General features: G+C 46.5%; 1 protein-coding gene across 18 annotated transcripts in view; it reads right to left on the minus strand.

The window, feature by feature from the left end:
* PCNT (pericentrin) overlaps positions 1-14,841 on the minus strand; it is a 133,864-nt gene extending 119,023 nt beyond the window's left edge. For 14 of the 18 annotated variants that reach the window (XM_045501059.1, XM_045501049.1, XM_045501046.1 and 11 more), the window contains exons 1-2: positions 14,638-14,808; positions 11,676-11,879 (exon numbers count right to left, since the gene is read on the minus strand). In XM_045501059.1, the coding sequence (XP_045357015.1) occupies positions 11,676-11,879; positions 14,638-14,694 (261 nt within the window). In that variant the 5' untranslated portion in view covers positions 14,695-14,808. Of the gene's footprint in view, positions 1-11,675; positions 11,880-14,637 lie in introns of all 18 variants that reach the window. The other 4 variants (XM_045501058.1, XM_045501050.1, XM_045501048.1 and 1 more) reach the window with 3 other exon arrangements.
* Between the last annotated feature and the right edge of the window lie 4,608 nt (positions 14,842-19,449).

Genomic DNA, 19,449 nt, shown 5'->3' on the forward strand with positions numbered 1-19,449 from the left:
ATAATAATTAGTTAATTAATTCAAAAATCAGCAAAATTAAACTATAGTTCTAAAAGTCAAAGTACTCAATACACAAAAAGTAACTTGAGATGAATCATAAACCCAGAAAGCAAAACCATAAGGCTTCAGGAAGACATAGGAAAGTACATGATCTCAGAGCTAGAAGAAATTTTTTGGATAGGACACAAAAAGCACTAACCATAGGAAAAACTGATAAATTCAACTTCAACAAAGCAAGCAAAACTGAGGAAAAACATTCACAGTACATATACCTAACATATGACAGACATGAAGAATATTAAGAATTCCTACAAATCAACAATGAAAACATTTTTTTTTTAAGTCAAATGCTTACCAAAACCAAAACAGCAAAGTCCAGACATGTAACAACATAACATTGACAATGCCTGGCATCCAATCAAAAATTATTAAACATACCAAAAGGTGAGAAATGTGACCCATAACCAAGAGAAAATCAGTCCAATGGAAATATACCCGAAAAGGACAGAGAGGATAGAATTAGCAGACAGGGACATTAAAATAGCTGTTATATTAATACCTAGTATTTAAAGGAAAATACAAACGCAATGAAGAATGATATAAAAAATACAAAATACCCGAAACAAAAAGAAATTCACTTAATTCTAGATTAATAGAATAGACATTGCAAAGAAAAGATCAGCGAACTTGATCTAGCAATAGAAGTGATCTAAAATGAAGAACACGGGGTGCCCGGGAGGCTCAGTTGGTTAAGCTCTGACTTCAGCTCAGATCATGATCTTGCAGTTCATGGGTTCAGGCCCCATGTCAGGCTCTGTGCTGACAACTCAGAGCCTGGAGCTGCTTCGGATTCTGTGTCTCCCTCTCTCTCTGCCCCTCCCCCACTCGAGCTCTCTCTCTGTCTCCCAAAAATGAGTAAACATTAAAAAAATATTTTAAAAAATAAAATAAAGAACAAAAAGGCAGAGACTGGAAAAAAATGTTTTAATAAGTAAATAAAGCAAAGTCTAAATGACCCATAGGATAACCTTAAACAATTTGCAATATATAGATTTGAAATCACAAAGGGAGAGGGATGGGAAGCAACAAAAAGTATTTGAAAAACTGAACAAAAATTTTCTGAATTTGGTGAAAACTAAACCAAAGTTTCATAAAGATCAACATATCCCAGGCAGTAGAAACACAAAGGAAACCACCCTAGGCACATCATAATGAAAGAATTTGAAACCAGAGATAAAAACAAAAGTTTTAAAAGTACCCCCAAAAAATTAAAAGGAAAAAAAGACTCTACAGAGGGGCGCATGGATAGCTTGGTTGGTTACGAGTCTGACTCCTGATTTTGGCTCAGGTCACGATCTCACGGTTCCTGGGATCGAGCCCCAAGTGAGGCTGTGCGCTGACAGCATGGAGCCTGCTTGGGATTCTCTCTCTCTCCTTCTCTCTCTCTCTCTCTCTGCCCCTCCCCTCCCTCATGCGCTCCTGCTCTCGCTCTTTCTCCCAAAATAAATAAACATAAAAGAAAAAAGTTCTACAGAAAGAGGAATGAAGAATGACAGCAGATACCTTCAGAAACTATATGGGCCCAACGACCACGGTGCTGCAAAAAGAAAACTGTCAACTTCAAATTCTATATCCAGTAAAGATTTCTTTCAAATATGAAGGCAAAACAAAGTCAGTTTCAGACAAACAAAAAAGCCAAGAGAATTCATCGGCAGACCTGCACTACAAAAAATCTGTTGAAAGGAAGCTCTTCAGACTGAAGGAAAAATGATACATGATGCAAAACTGGGTCTATACCAACAAACCAAAGCCCTGGGATTGGCAAGTATGTTGGTAAACATAAAAAAGTACCACTTCTTGCTTCTAAAAAGATAACAGACTTAATGTTTATTCATTTTTGAGAAGAGAGCACGAGCAGGGGAGGGGTAGAAAGAGAGGGAGACATGGAATCGAAAGCAGCCTCCAGGCCCCAAGCTGTCAGCGCAGGTGTCAGACAGATCCCACAATGCAGGATTGAACCCACGAACTGTGAAATCATGACCTGAGCCAAAGGTGGATGCTTAACTGACTGAGCCACCCAGGCGCCCCGACAACAGACTTTTTTAAAAAAGAACGAGAAACATCACTACGTACTGCTACGGCGTGACTGCCAAGATATGATAAGTGAAAAAAACAAGATACAGAAATGTAAAGTATCCTGCTACTAAAGAAGCAGATAGTGAGATAGTGAGAAATATATGCACATAGTTGCTTCTATTTTTAAAAATGTAATAATAGGGGCACCTAAGTGGCTCAGTCAGTTAAGCATCTGACTTCACTTCAACTCAGGTCATGATCTAACGTTCGTAAGATCAAGCCCCACGTTGGGCTCCGCACTGACAGCATGGAGCCTGCTTGAGGTTCTCTCCTTCTTTGTCCCTCCTCCACTTTGTCTCAAAATAAACAAACTAAACAAACAAACAAACAACCACACACAGACACAAATGAAAAAAGGGGAGCCTGGGTGGCTCAGTCAGTTGAGCATCTGACTCTTGATTTTGGCCCAGGTCATGATCTCAGGGTCATGGGATCGAGCCCTGTGTCGAAATCCCTCTCAACATGGAGCCTGCTTAAGACTCACTCTCCTTCTCCCTCTGCCCCTCCTCCGTGCACTAGCTCGCATTCTCTCCGTCTCTTTAACGATAACAACAAATTGAAAACAAAACATCCCTAAAACATGAAGAGAAAATAAAACAAACGAATACAAATATATTTAAGTTTCTGGCTTAAACTATTTCAAGTGATTTTAGAACAAAGTAATTCGACTGCACATCACTGTGGAAAATACCTAAAGGACAAAAATGAGTGCAAAGAAATCGTAATTAGCAATAATGTTATTATAAAACTAGAAAGAGAAAGAAAGCCAAGTGAGTCATGATGTTAATGTCAGGAACATACATTTTTAATGTTAAAGAGAAATTTCTTTTTTTTTTTTTTTTTTTTTTTTTTAATTTTTTTTTTTTCAACGTTTATTTTTATTTTTGGGACAGAGAGAGACAGAGCATGAACGGGGGAGGGGCAGAGAGAGAGGGAGACACAGAATCGGAAACAGGCTCCAGGCTCCAAGCCATCAGCCCAGAGCCCGACGCGGGGCTCGAACTCCCGGACCGCGAGATCGTGACCTGGCTGAAGTCGGACGCTTAACCGACTGCGCCACCCAGGCGCCCCAGAAATTTCAAACTTAAGTAGAAACTCTGTAGTCATAAACTATGAACTCTGTAATCATACACTACTCTGTAACTCATAAACTATAAAACAAAACCTAACTATTCACTGACATGACCTTGAAACAATAAAACCCCTAACGTCTAGATCATGTTTCTGAACACTACTTCCCACTACAGGAGCCAGGAGTCATGGGAAACGCCTGGCTCCAGGCCTGGGGCAAGAAATGCACCAGCTGACCGGCAACACTTTTTCCAAAAGCAAGGAAGCCATCGTAGTGACTGTGGAGGGTCAAACTAAAGATGCTCTCCCTTGTCAAAGATGGGAAAATCTGAGCAGCACGCTAACAGACACAAGACTTGCTCATGACAAATTGTTAAACATAAGTGAATTTACAGTGAGGCTCAAGAAAGCCAGTCCAGTGGTCGTATGTGGAAAAGTGTAGCACAGCAACATGAGTAACTTGAAAGAGTGATGCCTTTACCCTGCTTTCCAATCCAAGCCGGGCACCAGGGTAACCAGATAACTGATAAAGGGAAGTTCTCATGCAATGTTATATACAATTAATAAGGAAGGAGGGGCAGAATTGAAATAGCAGTATTTTGTGCTCACTGGTGAAATAACAGTTCTCGGCAACAATCCACGTGGGCTACTGAAACCTGAGATAAAAAGCCCACGAGGACCTCTGAAGTAGACAAGCGTGCAGATTGGGCCTCAAGCCACTGGTGACCACAACAACACAAGAGACTACCAGCTCTAATTCCTATTACAAAAATTTATGCAAAAAAATGCATTTTTTCTTAACTATTACATGCAATCAAATAAGCAGAATGAAGAATGAAGTCATGGATGTAAGAACTAAGGCAGAAGCCAGGGAGCCCACATACCCTTGAGAGCAGCAGAGAGCTCTGATGCCCACCCAGCAAGGGGGCGCATCCCGCAGCACCCACTTCCTTGTGAGGGGATAACCAGAGTCCCTACCTCACAGCCTGGCTTACAACATGTACAACCATTTCTGGCACAAATTTGAAAAACAAATAAACATTAGTCATTATAATTCTAAGTAAAAATGTAATTGCTTCCATCTCTTATTATTAAAAAAAAAAACCCACACAACACAAAAAAATAAAAAACTAACGCCTAATCATACAGGTCACTGCCAGGTATCCCAGGAAGTAAAAAACAGAAAATCACATGAACCTTGTGCAAAATAATGCATAAATCTCTCGGTTTCCTTTTACAGATATCTGGCATTCTGAAATGCCCTATCAATTGTGTAACTCGATCCATCACTGACCAGGCATGCGTAAATAAAGCACCCAGCACCTTCTTTTTTTTTTTCTTTTTTTTTTAATGTTTTTATTTTTGAGACAAAGAGAGACAGAGCATGAGCAGGAGAGGGGCAGAGAGAGAGGGAGACACAGAATCCGAAGCAGGCTCCAGACTCTGCGCTGTAGCACAGAGCCTGCCGTGGGGCTCGAACTCACGGACCATGAGATTGTGACCTGAGCTAGTTGGACGCTTAACCGACTGAGCCACCCAGGCGCCCCTGGCACCTTCTAACCCAGGCCCATAGTCAGATGGTCACAAAATGCAACTCTGTTTCTCTATTAGACTGAGCTGAGCACAATGAGGAAAGCCAATCTCTGGAAGTCTGACTTCAAACTCCAGGCGGAAAGACTTGAGCCCCACTGCTCCCCCAAGCACCCCAAACGGTTGAGGTAACTCAGAATAAACTGAACTGCCCTACATTAAGAAAACTAGGTCACAGCAATCAGTGCCTCCACTAAAAATGGAATGAAGCTACAGACAGAGGGCTTCGGGACCCTGACCAGGAGGACCCGGCAGGGCTGCCCAGAGAACCACAACCCCGCCCTCGGCCACTGCACAGGAGCCCAAGAAGCCAGCGGCCAGCGCAGCTCGCCTCCTGCTTTTCTGACCCAGCGCTCTGCAGACTCAACCCCACCCCTGGCTCCCTGGCGAGAGGAGGGGAAGGCATCTGCTCAGACACATCAAAATGAACCCTCGATGCAAGAGGTAATGCCTAGCCTTGGAACTTGACATTAACCAGGACATTTCCCTTGAAGCAGACAAGGACCAAGACATTTCCCTTGAAGCAGGCAACCTAACAGTGACCCCGCTGGCAAGGAACGCCAGGACACAGAGCTGGCCGAGCCTGAAGCTTCCCCACCTCCAGGCCACATCCATCCACGACGTCTTGCTCATTCAGAAGCTCTTCCTCCAGCTTGAGCCTGAGCCTCTGAATTTCAACCTGACCCTGATCCACAGGCAAATATATTCTGTCCTTTAAAAGAAAAGGTAATTCTTTTTTTTATACTCTAAGAACACAAAGGTCCACGCACTCCATTCCTGCCACCGCACCAATCAGACTTCAACAGCCTTTCCCTAAACATGACCTTCAGATTTATCACGCTGTCCCTCCTATTACAGTTGCCTATTATGGACTGACGGTGTCCCGCAAATTCCTGTGTTGAAGCTCAACACCCCCTTGTGACAGCAGGGCCTCGAAAGAGGTGATTAAGGTTAAATGAGGTCACAGGGTGGGCCTGGTCCAGCAGGACTGGGGTCCTTCTAAGAAGAGGAAGGGACACCAGTGTTCTCTGTCAGGTGAGGATGCGTGGAGAAGGCAGCAGGCTCCAGGCTCCAAGCTGTCAGCACAGAGCCCAACGTGAGGCTTGAACTCACGAACCACGAGATCATGACCTGAGCTGAAATCAAGAGTCAGATGCTTCACATTAAATCAGACTGATTATTTTTTTAGCCTTAAGAGCCAAGGGAATTTGCCTACTCGGATTTGGACTTGCTGGGGATCCATCACCCTTCGTTGTTTCCTATTTCTCCCTTCTGGAGTGGGGCTGTCTATCCCATCCCTGTTCCACCACTGTGGTTGGGAAGCATGTAACTTTGGTTTCACAACCTCACGGTGGGAGAGAAATTTGGCCCCAGGAGGAACCCTACCTCAAGTCTTACCCGTATCTGATTTAGATGATATCTAGATGAGAAAGAATGCTGGAATGAGTAACGATCTCTGGGGCTGTAGGGATGGGGTGAATGTATTTTGAATGCAAGAAAGATGAATTGGGGAACCAAAGGAGAGAATGTTATGGACTGAAGTATATCCCCTAAAACTCATGTGGAAGCCCTAATGCCTATTGTCACTGTATCTGAAGACAGGGCTTTTAAAGAGATAACAGGATGGGACTATAATCCAATAGGACTACTGTCCTTTGAGAAGGAGACCAGAGAATACTGCTTTCCTGCCCTCTCCCCACACAGGAGACCATGTGAGGACACAGCAAGAAGGCAGTCATGCACAAGTCAAGCAGAGAGGCTTCGCCAGAACCCAACCCTGACAGCACTTGATCTCAGACGTCCTGCTTCCAGAACTGAGAGTCTGTTGTTTAAGCCACTCAGTCTGCAGTGTTCTGACAGCTTGAGCGACTCACACACTGCCTCTCAATTTCCCCTACCTTTTCCCTCCACTTCTTCCAGCTGACCTTCTCTCTCCTGCCCCCCATCCAGCCCCAGACCCCAGGGGCTCTCACCTTCATTCCAACTCACACGCCAACCGCGGCAGAGCTGCGTGAGCTCACCAGGAGAGAGTGAGACACCTAGCTCCAGCCACCTGCCATCCTCGGTGGTTCAATCCCAGCACATAAGCACACAGCCCCAGAATCCTTCATCCTCACTCCCGTGAGAAACCCCTTTACCAACGGGAGTCCTGTTTATACACAGTGCCTTCTGCCTTCAGTCCTCCAAACTCCACTCACCCCCAAAGCTACTCAGGTCAGCACCTTTCCCTCACCCCCTTCCCTGAGGTTGTTCTGTCCATGGGTAATACAGTTAGGGCCTTGTTCAAGTCTGCGTTCCATCCTGGGATCCCCCCTCATTCTCCAAATGGCTTTTTTTTTTTTAATTTACATACAAATATATTTTGATGTTTTAAAATTTACATGATGATGAGGTGTCTGAGTGGTTCAGTGAGTTGAGAACCTGACTCTTGATTTCAGCTCAAGTCATGATCCCAGGGTCGTGGGATCAAGCCCTGTGTCAGGCTCCACGCTGATTGTGGAGCCTGCTTAAGATTCTCTCTCTCCCCCTCTGCCCCTCTTCCCACTTGCGCACTCTCTCCCTAATAACATAACATAAAATTTACACGATCACACAGGGCAGTTTCACTGCCCTAAAACATCCCTGCTTCACCAACTCTCCCTCCACCAACTTCTGGCATCCACTCACCTGTTTACAATCTGCACAGTTTTACCTTTTCCAGAACGCTACACAAACAAAACCACACAGTGTGCAGCCTGTCAGACTGGCTTCTTTTAACTCAATAACAGACATCTAAGGTCCCTCCATGTCTCTGTAGGTCCTGAGTGCTCATTCCTTTGTATTTCTGAATTTGAGCTGCTGATAGGAATGCAAAATGGCAGGACCACTCTCTGGAAGACAATTTTTGGCAGATTTTTAAAAGGTTAAATTGAGGTGCCCGGGTGGCTCAGTCAGTTGAGTGTCCGACTCTTGGTTTCAGCTCAGGTCGTGATCTCAAGTTTGTGAGATTGAGCCCCATGTCAGGCTCTGTGCTGACAGCCCAGAGCCTGCTTGGTATTCTCTCTCCCCCTCCACTCCCCAACCCCGCCTCCACTTGCATGCGTGCACGCACGCTCTCAAAATAAATAAAATTCAGAAAAAAAAAAAAGGTAAATACTTGCCTACCACAGGGTCCAACCATACCACTCCTAGATAGGAATGAGGTGGTAGGGAAGAGGAAGTAATGAACTTGAATATGGCTCTGATTTTTAGAATCTTAGTAATGCTTCCCTTACTCAAAAAAAAAATTAAATAAAATCAACCTGGATGTAAGAAGAACCAAAATAGAAGACAAACAATAAAACAAAACCATGTTATAAATGAATAACTACAATGAAAAAATTTTAAAAAATATATTTAAAAAATTAACTTATACGACTTTGGAATGCTAAACAACAAACTTTGGGATAATAAAGACAAAAAGAACTAGCACTGAACAACAAGGGTTTGTTTAAACTGCACAGGTCCATGTACCCACAGACTTTTTTCAATAAACACAGGATGGGCGGCACTGTAAATGTATCTTCTCTTCCTTGTGACTTTAACATTTTTTTCCCAAGCTGACTTTATTATAAGAATACTATATATGATACAGAAAATACACAAAATATTTGTTGACTGTTTTATTATGTCATCATTAAGGCTTCCAGTCCACACTAGGCTATTAGTAGTCACGTTTTGGGAAGTCAAAAGTTATAGGCCGATTTTCATCTGTGTGAGGGGTCAGTGCCCCTAACCCCCACGTTGCTAAAGGGTCAACTATATATTCAAATATCCCACTCTAGTTAGTAAATCTGTTTTTCACAGTAGTGAGAATTAACAATCCTCAAACTAATGTGCATATATTTAAAGATTGAGGAAGTAAGTAAATATATTGTAGCTAAGATACTTTCACTATTGGTAAAAGAAATTAAGATTAAGAAGAGGGAAAAAGCTAGAATGAACCCTGTGACGTTGGTTAGGAATTGAAAATACTGAAGTAAATTCATGATTTTTATTATACATACAGATTGACAAAGAAATAAAAATAGAAGTGTACACATACAGGTATTTATCACCTAGCTCTGTTGAAATAGCCCAGAAGCCAAAGACACCCCAACAGCAATAAGCACAACTGTCACCCAGATGTTGGTTTCTAAACATCATTCTCCACTAAAAGAAACCAGAGCTCCTTGAAGAAATATCTGATTACAGGGCTGCTGACAGGAAAAGGATAAAATAACCCTGGAAAATCTTGGTGCCAGAATGTAAGGAATTAAGGTGCCAGAAACAATGAGGACATGGTAGAAGGCCAGGTACCAATTCAAAGGCACTCCCAATGGCCAATCTATGTATTTCAGCAACAAAATAAACACTGACATGGTTGATATCATAGATTAAAACCCGAAGAATAAAAATCCCTGGGCACCTGGCTCAGTCAGTAGAGCATGCAACTCTTGATCTTGGGGTCATGAGTTCGAGCCCTATGTTGGATGTAGAGTTTACTTAAAAAAGAAAAAAAAGAAAAAGAAAAATCCCTATGTCCATACTGATATAGTGAATAAATAAATACGCACTGGAGGGAAGTGACAGTTCCTCCTTGCAGCAGAATGCCAATTAATACATAGAGATAGAACGATGGAAACAAAGTCATCATGTGGCCAACACCACTACAATAAGTGCTGCAAGCAAGAATCACCTATGGGAGCTAAAATTAGTGGAGCAAAGCATGATGAGAAAAGGGGGTTTGCGGGGTCTCTAAGTATCTCCACACAATATACTTATGAACTCCAAAGTTAAAAATAGTATTTTTCTATCAAGAGAAACCTGGCAGGTCTCACCTTAACAAGTGATCGAAATTGGCATTACCTGTAGGGAGACACGTCAAACACCAATACCGAGTGCACTGAGCAGGGAATATCACCACTTCTACAATGTTCTTGCCAAAATTCACAACACGATTTTAATCAGGAGGAAACATCAAACAAACCCAAACTGACAGGCATTCTACCAAACGACTAGCTAGGACTCTTCAAAGACGCCCAACTTATAAAAGACTGGACCACACGAAAGCAGCATGGGCAGTGAGATGCAACACAGAATCCTGGACCAGAGAAAGGGCATTAGTGGGACAGTGGGGGAGATCTGAATGAGCTTTATTAATTAGCTCATAGCATTGTTCCAGTGTTAATAGGAACTAATTGTAATAATCGTCCTGAAAATACCAGATGTTGACATTCATTTCAAGAAGCTAGGTGAAGGGTATCTACAAACTCTAAGCTAATCTTTGCAAAGTTTTTTTTGTAAGTTGGAGATTATTTCAAAATGAAAAGCTAAAATACATAAAACATTTAATATAAAATAAAAAGACTTCCTGGTGCCTGGGTGGCTCAGCCAGTTAAGCGTCTCTTGATTTCAGCTCAGGTCATGATCTCACGACCATGGGATCGAACCCCAAATCGGGCTCCACGCTGAGGATGGAGACTGCTTAGGATTCTCTCTCTCTGCCTCTGTCCCTCTCCCCTGCTTGCATGGATAAAAAAAAGTGTATTTAAAAATTTTTTTTAAATGTGTATTTACTCAGCGACAGAGAGAGCACCCATGTTCATGGGGGTGGGGGCAGAGAGAGAATCCCAAGCAGGCTCCTCACTCAGCGCACAGCCCAACATGGAGCCCTATCTCACAACCAAGAGATCATGACCTGAGCCAAAATCAAGAGTTGGACGCTCAACCGACTGAGCCACCAAGGTGTGCCCCCTGCCAAAAAAATGTTTACTATAAAAAGACTCCTCTGACTTGCAAGTAAGAATAAAATTAATAGCTGTTAACTATAAATTACAAGCTTTTCTCCTCAAGGAGCCTAGGAGAAAACACACAGAGAAAAAGCACTGGGAGTAAACTCTCAGTCCTCCCAACGTGGCTTTTACTCACGCAGCTGTGATGGAGACAGGGCTGCTGAAAGCTGCCGCCCAGTCCTGAGACCAGCACAAAGGATGGTGGTGAACTTCAGGCCCACACTGGAGGAGGCATGAGCTGGGCTCAGGCTGGCCCAAAGGCTGGGCTCCCAGAGTGCCGGCCTGCCTCTCCCCAGACGAGGGAGTACAATAGCTACGTCTTTCAAATTCTCAAAAGAAGAGTTCCAGATGTGTCGGTAGAATATCAGAGACTTTACAGGCTGGAATTCCACTTTTCCAACAAAGCAGGCGAGACACGCTGTGAGTTTTCGTAAAATGCTGCCCTCAGCCACCAGTATGCCAGCTCATTCTAGCAAACACCCAAACCTACACCTGCTCTGTCGCACACAAAATCACAATTCAAAGCCCCTCAATGATAATGCACAGAAAAAGTCGCAAGGAGAGCCCGACTACAGGTGATTAGGGGGCCACGCGGGCCCAGCATTCTCAGGGTGCACATCCACTAGTGGGCCACACGCACCCCTGTAGTTCACAGGGCCTCCAGCAGAGGATGGTGGTGCCTCCTCCAGCAAGATGCCCTTTCTGCACCACCTTCACCCATTCCCTCTTCATCCCAAGTTCGGAAAGGAAACGAAAAAAAGCAATAAGCAGATGAAGGAATATTATGGTTTAAGTGTGCAAAGAAACCCCTGTCAAAAAGGCTGACACATAGAGCCACACCAGAGGAACTCACATTTCTAAGACTTCCCTTACCAAAGCCAGAGCCTATGCTGACGCGTGCCTTCAAACAATCCCTAATCATAAAACATAAAACATTCACTAGGAGTAAAAACACAAAAATATATTCCCCTTGTGTAAAAGTGAAACTCTCTTCCCCCACTTTTGATAGGCAAAAACAGACCAAAGTCACGCCACAACAACTAGAAGCTAAGCAAGATGTTAATGCACGGTGCTGAGTAAACCTACCTGAGCTGCTCCTGCCCCATCAGGGGTGTCGCTGCACGATGTGTTTTTGCAAACGTCCCCTCTTCCCAGGAGTCCACCATCTTCGGTGGCTACCGGGCTCTCCTCCTGGACAGGCGCATCGACAGCCGGGCCCTTCCTCTTCGCCGTCTTTTTCTTCGGATGCGCACAGTCACCTTTTGTTTTTCTCTGTCGGAAGTGAGCAAGCTGCGCAAAAACGTAGAAAAGTAGTAAAGACAAAGGTAACCAAGAAAAAAGTAACAGAACCACAAAGCCAATGAGCTGGTGGGGAACATGAGGCTCTGGGGCTGGCTCAGTGTGCTCAGCCAAACCTGGCCAGACCCACGTCAACCAACAGATCCCTGTCCCACAAACTCTGCCTTCATTAATATCTGCGATGCTAGCATTTAAGTTCAGAATTCTTTTCAGAGTCTAATAATGAGGACTGTTAATTATGCCTATACACAGACAGAAAAAAGCAATACAGCCAACGGGCAGAATAGCTTTCCTAGCCCCTGGAAGTTTACAGAGAAATAGGATTTAAAAAAAACAACACATCTATTTAAAAGACCGATAGCTTAATCAAGGCATGCTTAAGGTTTAAAACTACACAAACGCTAAATCTCTTTTTGCCCCCATTTTCCCCCAATCGAGAAAATATATAGCCTGGCCAAAACTTCCTAGCCACAGATTCTGAGACAAGGTACAGAAATAGCAAAAAATTAATTAAGCCAGGTCAATCTAAGATCCTCCTTTATGGAATCAGATGTTCTATTTTTCACGACACAGCTCACCAATGCACCAGGGACCTCCACAGAATGTCACCCATCAGAAGGCACAACCTAGCTGTTCAGTCCCTCAAACTGAAGGGTTTCAGACTCTGTTCACACCTTATTCAAAGGTATGAGACCTAACATCACTCTTTCATATGGGGGCATCGGCTCCTTCAAATGACAACTGTGCTCATAAAAGCAAATGCATTTAACAAACATTTGCATAAGTGTAACAGAAAAGCACACTTTCACAGACGCAGAAAAATTACATAAGGTCCCTTACGTGAGAAAAACCTTGTCTCCAGGACAGTCAGCCTTCCAAACCAGCCCCATGTTCATCATTTTATGCCTTGCTCCATCAACTCTGACTGTCCTCAGGTTCCCTCCTGCATCACCATCCTTGACTCTAGCCTGGGGTCTCCCAACAAGAGATGCCCATTTCCTTCTGCAACGAGGTGATCCTTCCTCATCACCCTCAACACTCCTTCAAACACATTTATGCATGCTTACAAACCATGACTAGCGCCGGGAAAACGCATATGAAATATTAAACTCTGCCTCATTTTCATCTCCTGGCTCACGTACATGCCTGGGCGCCAACACCACTCACAAGTTTCCTCTCCCAAGAAGCCTGAATGAGGCCACTCTGTCCTCTACCTGTCACCTTGCCATTAGATGCTGCTACCCCATCACTGTCTCACATCAGTCACTATGTGTTCTGAATGGCCTCTTTAATGCAGCGGCCTTGTGGTTCCCTCAAAAGAAGAAACTAACACTGAATATTTCCTACTAGCTGGTCCATATGAAATTCCCAATGTCTGGCCACATCTGGCCCCAAACACAACAACTTACCATGGCTCCACCTACCGATCAGGTAACATTGCACAGACTCTCATTCATCCCTTGACAGAGTGGGTAGGTAACCTCCTCCAAGGCTGGGGAAGGGCAGGGAGTCACAGCCAGTGTCTGCTTGCTCCACTCTGCCTCTACAGCCAGGGTCTTTTCAGCTTACAGTTTAATCCCCACATATACCCCCCAAAACAGCGAGTACCAGTTTTATGTGAAAACTGGGGCAGAAACAAGGCGATAAAAAGCATCCCTGGAGACAAGTGACTCTAGGACCAGAGTGAGCTCCCCAGGGCATCCACAACCCAGGAATGCAATACATCCCAGGATATTCTGTCCAGGTGTCTGGACATTACCTAGGAAGCCCAGCATGAGGGACCGGCTCCAGTAGAGCCCCTCAACCCTCACCTGCTCAAAACGTTCACTTAGGCCCCAAACAGCAACTGGGCCAGAACAAGCATTTCTGGACCCCAGAGAATATTAGGTCGGCAAAAGATATTCTGCGATATAAACATGTGTTCCTAGACTGCCACTCGAAGACTTTTCTTTTGAAGATTAAAAAAAAAAGGTGCATAATTCCCAGTAAAACGAAAATCTGCAAGTAGTTTTAAACAGATGGAGGTGAATGAGCTCTAGGGAGAGCGTCTATGACGCCCACGAATGCAGGTGAGTCACAGGCCCTCTTAGTCCTCCAAGAACCCTGAGTTCTGGTGAGGTGGAGCCGCGGCAGGTGCAGGTGTGCACAGGTGAGCAGATGTACAGGTGAGCGGATGTACAGGTGCGCGACGTGCTGGCTGTCCATGACAACGAGGACGCGCGGTGCGGGGGCACTGCCGCCCCCCTCACTACCAGCCCGTCCTTCACGTTCTACTGGGATCGGAATGTTGGCGGGAGGTCAGGGACCGCACGTTCCTAGGCCACCAGCATCCACCGGGGTGCCACGGACAGTGGCCGAGACTCCAACGCGACTCGAAGGGCTGAAGCGCCAGCTCCTCCGGAAAGGCGGGAGGGCGCGGCCAGGCCCCGCCTCGCTCGCGGACGCAGCCCCGCGATTCCCGGCATGCCCCGCGCCCGGCCCCCGCGCACGCCCCCGTCCCACCCCGCAAGTCCCCAGCCGGTGATTGGCTGCGACCTCGACAGGGGCGGGGCCGGGCAGAGGGCGGCGGATTCAATATGGCGGCGGCCAGGAGGCGACTTCTAGTCGAGCCGGCGGGAAGGGCAAGACTTTGGCGGTGTTCCCCGCCTGACCGCAACCGCTCCTAGTAGGAAACAACAGCGGTCACCGGAACCTTCCCCGAGAAACCCGAGCTGGGACAGCGGGAGGAGGAAGAGGCGCTATCGTTTACCTTCGCTCTCCCGGCCTCCACCTTTCTTCGCCGCTGCTCTTGCTCATCTTCATCCATCTCCCTCCCGGGGGCTCCTCGCGGAGCCCAAGAGGTGACGGGGTCAACACGCCGCCGCCTTCACTCTATTTACACTCCCTCCCCCTTGTCTGGGCTGCCCTCCCCCCGCAACAACTGTCACGCAGACGTGGGTCTGGCGCCGCCCCCGAGTGTGCGCCGTCTGCCCCGCTGCCAATCAGAGGGCTGCGTTCTTGCCCTCGCGCAGGCGCAATCAGAGCCTTGCGGCCGGGACAGAGCTCCGCCCATGTCGACCTCTGGCCTCCCACTGGCGCGTTGTCAATAGCACCTCCCAGCAGGACCAATGGCGGAGCGTAGAGGCCTCGGAACGCTCTGTGGTTGGCCGGTTTTAAAGGGGTCTAGCTGGCCAATGGGTGGGCGGCGAGCGCAGGCGCGGGGACCAGTTGGGGAGCGCGCACCTGTTGTGCACGGGGCTGCGCTAGCGACTTGAAAGGCCTCTAGGCGAGTGTGGCTGTCAGCCTTTGTCCTTGGTCGTGTTAGTGGGGCGTTAGACTTGGCCGTTAGGAAGTTTAGGCCGGCCCCACAGCCCCTTCTTTGAGGGGGCTGAGAGGCCGCCCACAGGCGTGTCCCCCGGAAGCTACTCGGTGAGCGCCAGGGAGTCCGGGAGGCCGCGACTTCGCGGGCTGAACGGCTGGTCTCGGGGCTGCGGTTGGCGTCACACGTCTCGTCCGCACTGCCCGTCCTAGAGCCCCCTCACTTTCAGCCAGGTCCTCGGTCCTCAGGGGTGGGAGCCCGGGTCACCTTGCCCTTCGCCTCCCGGGACGCTGTTTCTGTTCGTTTCCCAGTCGCAGACCGCCAGCCAGACCACTTGGATTTCATTGCTCTGCGTCCCTCCCCCGTCGTATGACTTCACTTCTCTCTGTTGCCTGTTGGTGCCTGGGAACCCGGGCCACGGCGTCCAGCGTTGCAGGGACAGAAGGCACTGGGAGTGGTGCCACTTCCGGACCTGTATTTTTCTCACTGGGGACACAGTACCATATCGAGGTCTCTGATTTAATGCGTCTACCGCCAGCTTGCAGCTTCTGGGTAGTGCAGCATAGGATTTGACCAGTGGGACAAATCTGGCACCTGTGCCACGAAGCAGCCCCCTGGATCAGAGTATTAGGAGGGACCCTGTGGTGGAGAGAGGGACAGGCTGAGATCCTGAAGCGCAGGAAAGGCTAACTTACACATGTTTATTCCTGTTAGGACAGTCTCTGGAACCCCAGCATAGAAGGGGCTCCCTAGGGCCAACTTGCCAAGTGGTCTTTAGTCTCCTTGAGAAAATTTTGGTGAAGATGTGATTTTAAGTGATACTGTAATTGTACCCAGTTCCAGATCACCAGAAAAAGAGCTGGTTCAGTGAAAATCAAAAACAGTCAAGTGGAAAATGATTAAGGCTTGGAAGCGTGTGGGTAAATCATTTCAAGTGTATTGTAAACAGTCATTAAAAAGGAATCTTGTACTTCTGCTCAATTTTGCTGTGAACCTAAAACTGCTCTAAAAAATAAAGTCTGAAAAATAAGTAAAAATAAATAAAAAATAAAGTCTGTTAAAAATTTAAAAGAAAAAAAAGGAGTATAACTTTGGTTATGAATTCATGGTCTGTGGGAATCCAAAGTCTCATGAGATCATTGTTCCTTAGCTTCAAACCTCACTTGAACCTGTTTGTCCAGTTAAGGAAACAATGCAAGGTTTTTGTTCCTAGCCCACAATTTAGCAATCAAATGCTGTTGGTGTAATCAAGCTCACTGGAAGCTGATAAACTAGTCGACGATAATCCAAAGCATCTCCCTGCACCCTGTAGCGTAACTGCACCAAGCGGTGATCCTGTTTGCCTAAAGGGGCTTGACATCCCTGGTCTCACTTTAACCTTTTCTTATCACTGTTGGAATATCCCATTTACAGTTAAAAGGAAGATGAAAGCATAGTGCCCCCCTCTCCGACCGCTTTGAGTCTGTAAATAGAACAGCAGCACCACGTTTCGTTTGGTGGCAGGATTAGGAAACTGTAGAACTCAGGCAGATGACAAGGACAAGACGGGAGTCCCAAATGCCTCTGCTACAGATGTGAGCCGTTGGGGAGTCAGGTAGGACGACACTACTTCAAGTGACCTGCCACTAGAGAGTGGCACAAAAAGCAAGATTGGGGTGGATGGCCTTGTTCTGGGCGATGTTGCAGTAGACATGTAGATTTCTGGGTTCCTTCTGTTCCGCTCACCTGTTCCCACACCTTTACTTGGACGGGGTTTGTGTGCCGGCTGTCCACTCCCTGCTTGCTGTCTTCTCTGACTGAATCAGGGTAGCAGTAATGCCCTTCATCAAGACGCGGTAATGACAATCTTGCTGACACAAACTCATCTTTCACCCTCAATGAGAATGTGTGATTATAAGCAACCACAACTTAGACAAATCTCCCTCAGAGAGTGCTGGAAGCTCAACCACCAAAAAGCATTTCTCCTCCTGAGTCAGACCACAGCCCTTCAGTAAGTGGAGCTTCCATTCTTGTAGAATTGAGTGGTGTGAGCAAAAATGAGTGGGAGTGAGTGGGCTCATAAGACCACGGGTCAAGCAGGCAACACCAGCCAAACACAGGGTCAGACTTTCCTAGAGCAATTACAGCCCCAGATCTATGCCTGGATCTCTCAACCTTTACATGTTGCAATGGATTTAAAACTCAATGGGGCACTTGTCCACAGTTTTCCCACACTGGTTTGGTCATTGGTTTTCAATCTATGTTCCCTAGAACCCCAGGATCATTTCCATGGTCATTCTAGACTATATTAATGCTGGACCTGAGTCTCAATTTATTTTTGACAATTAAAAAGCTGTGCATATAAATTATGTGGATACTCACCCCCAAGGAGGGAAACATCCCTCACTCCTTAAGTGTGAACTGTGCATGTGACTTCCTCCCACAGAGGACAGTGTGGGAAGGGAGAGAAAAATAGTAACTGGGGAGTGGAGAAACCTAACAAACATACCTCTGCCAGGTGATCAAGGTCAAAATCAACAGTGATAAGTCAAGGTGACCACAGGCACCCTGGATGTGACATGATGATGATGGCACTTTATCTCTGTGGTCTTCCTCCCATCAACCCAAACCCCAGTCCAATCATGAGAAAACATACAAACCCCATGAGTAGAGGACACCCTACAAAATGCCTGACAAGTGCTCCTCAAAACTGTCAAGGTCGTCAAAAGCAAGAGGAGTCTAAGGGGACATGCCGACAAATGTCATATGATGTCTTGAAATAGAGAAGGGATGTCAGGCAAAAAAAAAAAAAAAAAAAAAAAATACGGAAATCAAAGGAAGTATGGACCATAGTTAATGTATCGGTCTAGGTTCATTGATTGTAGTAAAGGGTAACAAACCAGTATAAATAAAGTAACGTTTGTTATAAAGGGTAACAAACCAATATAAGATGTTAATGATAGGGGAAGCCATATGTGAGAATGCTATTTACCATCTTCTTGATTTTTCTGTAAATCAAAGTTTTAAGTGACTTTAAATAAGTAACTTTAGTTTTTTAAAAACAGTTTAACTAATTCATACTGGGATGTGTTATATATACCACTGAGATTATCTCCTAGCTACCTTGAATAGCTTAGGTAAGTTAGTTTTTGTGCACATTCAGACCTCCTGTTTGAATGTTAGGGTTATGATACATATAAAACCATAAATACTGAAGTGTATGGGCAATTTAAGGGGCTTTCAGCCAGATTTTTGCCATCTGATACAAGCTGCATTGAGGAGGGGGGCTGTAAGTGTGCCGATACTCCATTCTCACCCCAGCCCCTGATCGCTGTCACGGGCTCCAATAGCAAATCTGTTATGTCCACTTCATTAGCCAGGTGGATTAATTTGCAAATCTGAGATGTAAAGCCCATACAAATGAAGGGCCGCTTGTATCAGTTTTATGCCCTGCCTTCTGTGTGAAGGATCATTTATAAAAGGCTTCCCTTATTGGATGCAATCCCGCCCCACCCTCAGCCCTCCAGACATGCACTCCAGCCACCAACTCCTGACCTGACCAGGGGTCTTGTCCCTAGGTGTTCCCACCCCTCTCTGGGCGGGGGTCCCCGCAGAGCAGCCCCAATGCTGGAATCACACTCCCGCCTGGAGCAGTGGTAGCTCCGCGTGACCCTGTGTCCTCCCAGGTGATGGCTAGGTGCCTGTGGGGTGGACCCACCGAGAACCCCCACCAGGGAAGCCCCCTAGGCATGTCATTGGCCAGCTCCCTTGTGCCCCTTCTGCCCCTCAGAATTTCCTGAAATCTGCAGGGAGGAGGTGCCCCCACCTGGTCCAGGCTTTACTCCCATCTGGCTCTGAGGGTCCCTAGAAGGGGTTGGGGGCTTGCCAGCCTCCAGGAGGCTGCAACGGATGAGGGGTTGGTAGGCCCCTGTGGCGCATGGGGAAGGATGCAGCTGTCCCCTACCCTATACTCTTCTGGGCTCAGTTCTGGGGTGGGGGCAGTGCATGGGGGGGTGTGGATCAGGACTGTCCTCCCCCCAGAACTTCACTCTGTCCCTCTGGCCTTAGCCACTGCTCGTTGCCTTCCCAATAAGCCCTACCCGGCTACACCTGGAGATTAGCAGTGTTTATAGGTAACCGCTGCGTGGGGCCTCCGTGGGGCTTGGGAAGGACTCTCAGTGGAAACCCAGCAACCTGGGGCCTTCCTGTGTCTACACTGCCTAGCAACTGCCAAGGCAATGCCGGTGTTGGCTCCCGACGCTGTAGTCCAAGGGGATGGGGCCA

Source organism: Leopardus geoffroyi, chromosome C2 (genome assembly GCF_018350155.1).
Source record: "Leopardus geoffroyi isolate Oge1 chromosome C2, O.geoffroyi_Oge1_pat1.0, whole genome shotgun sequence".
In the NCBI taxonomy this organism is placed as follows: Eukaryota; Metazoa; Chordata; class Mammalia; order Carnivora; family Felidae; genus Leopardus; species Leopardus geoffroyi.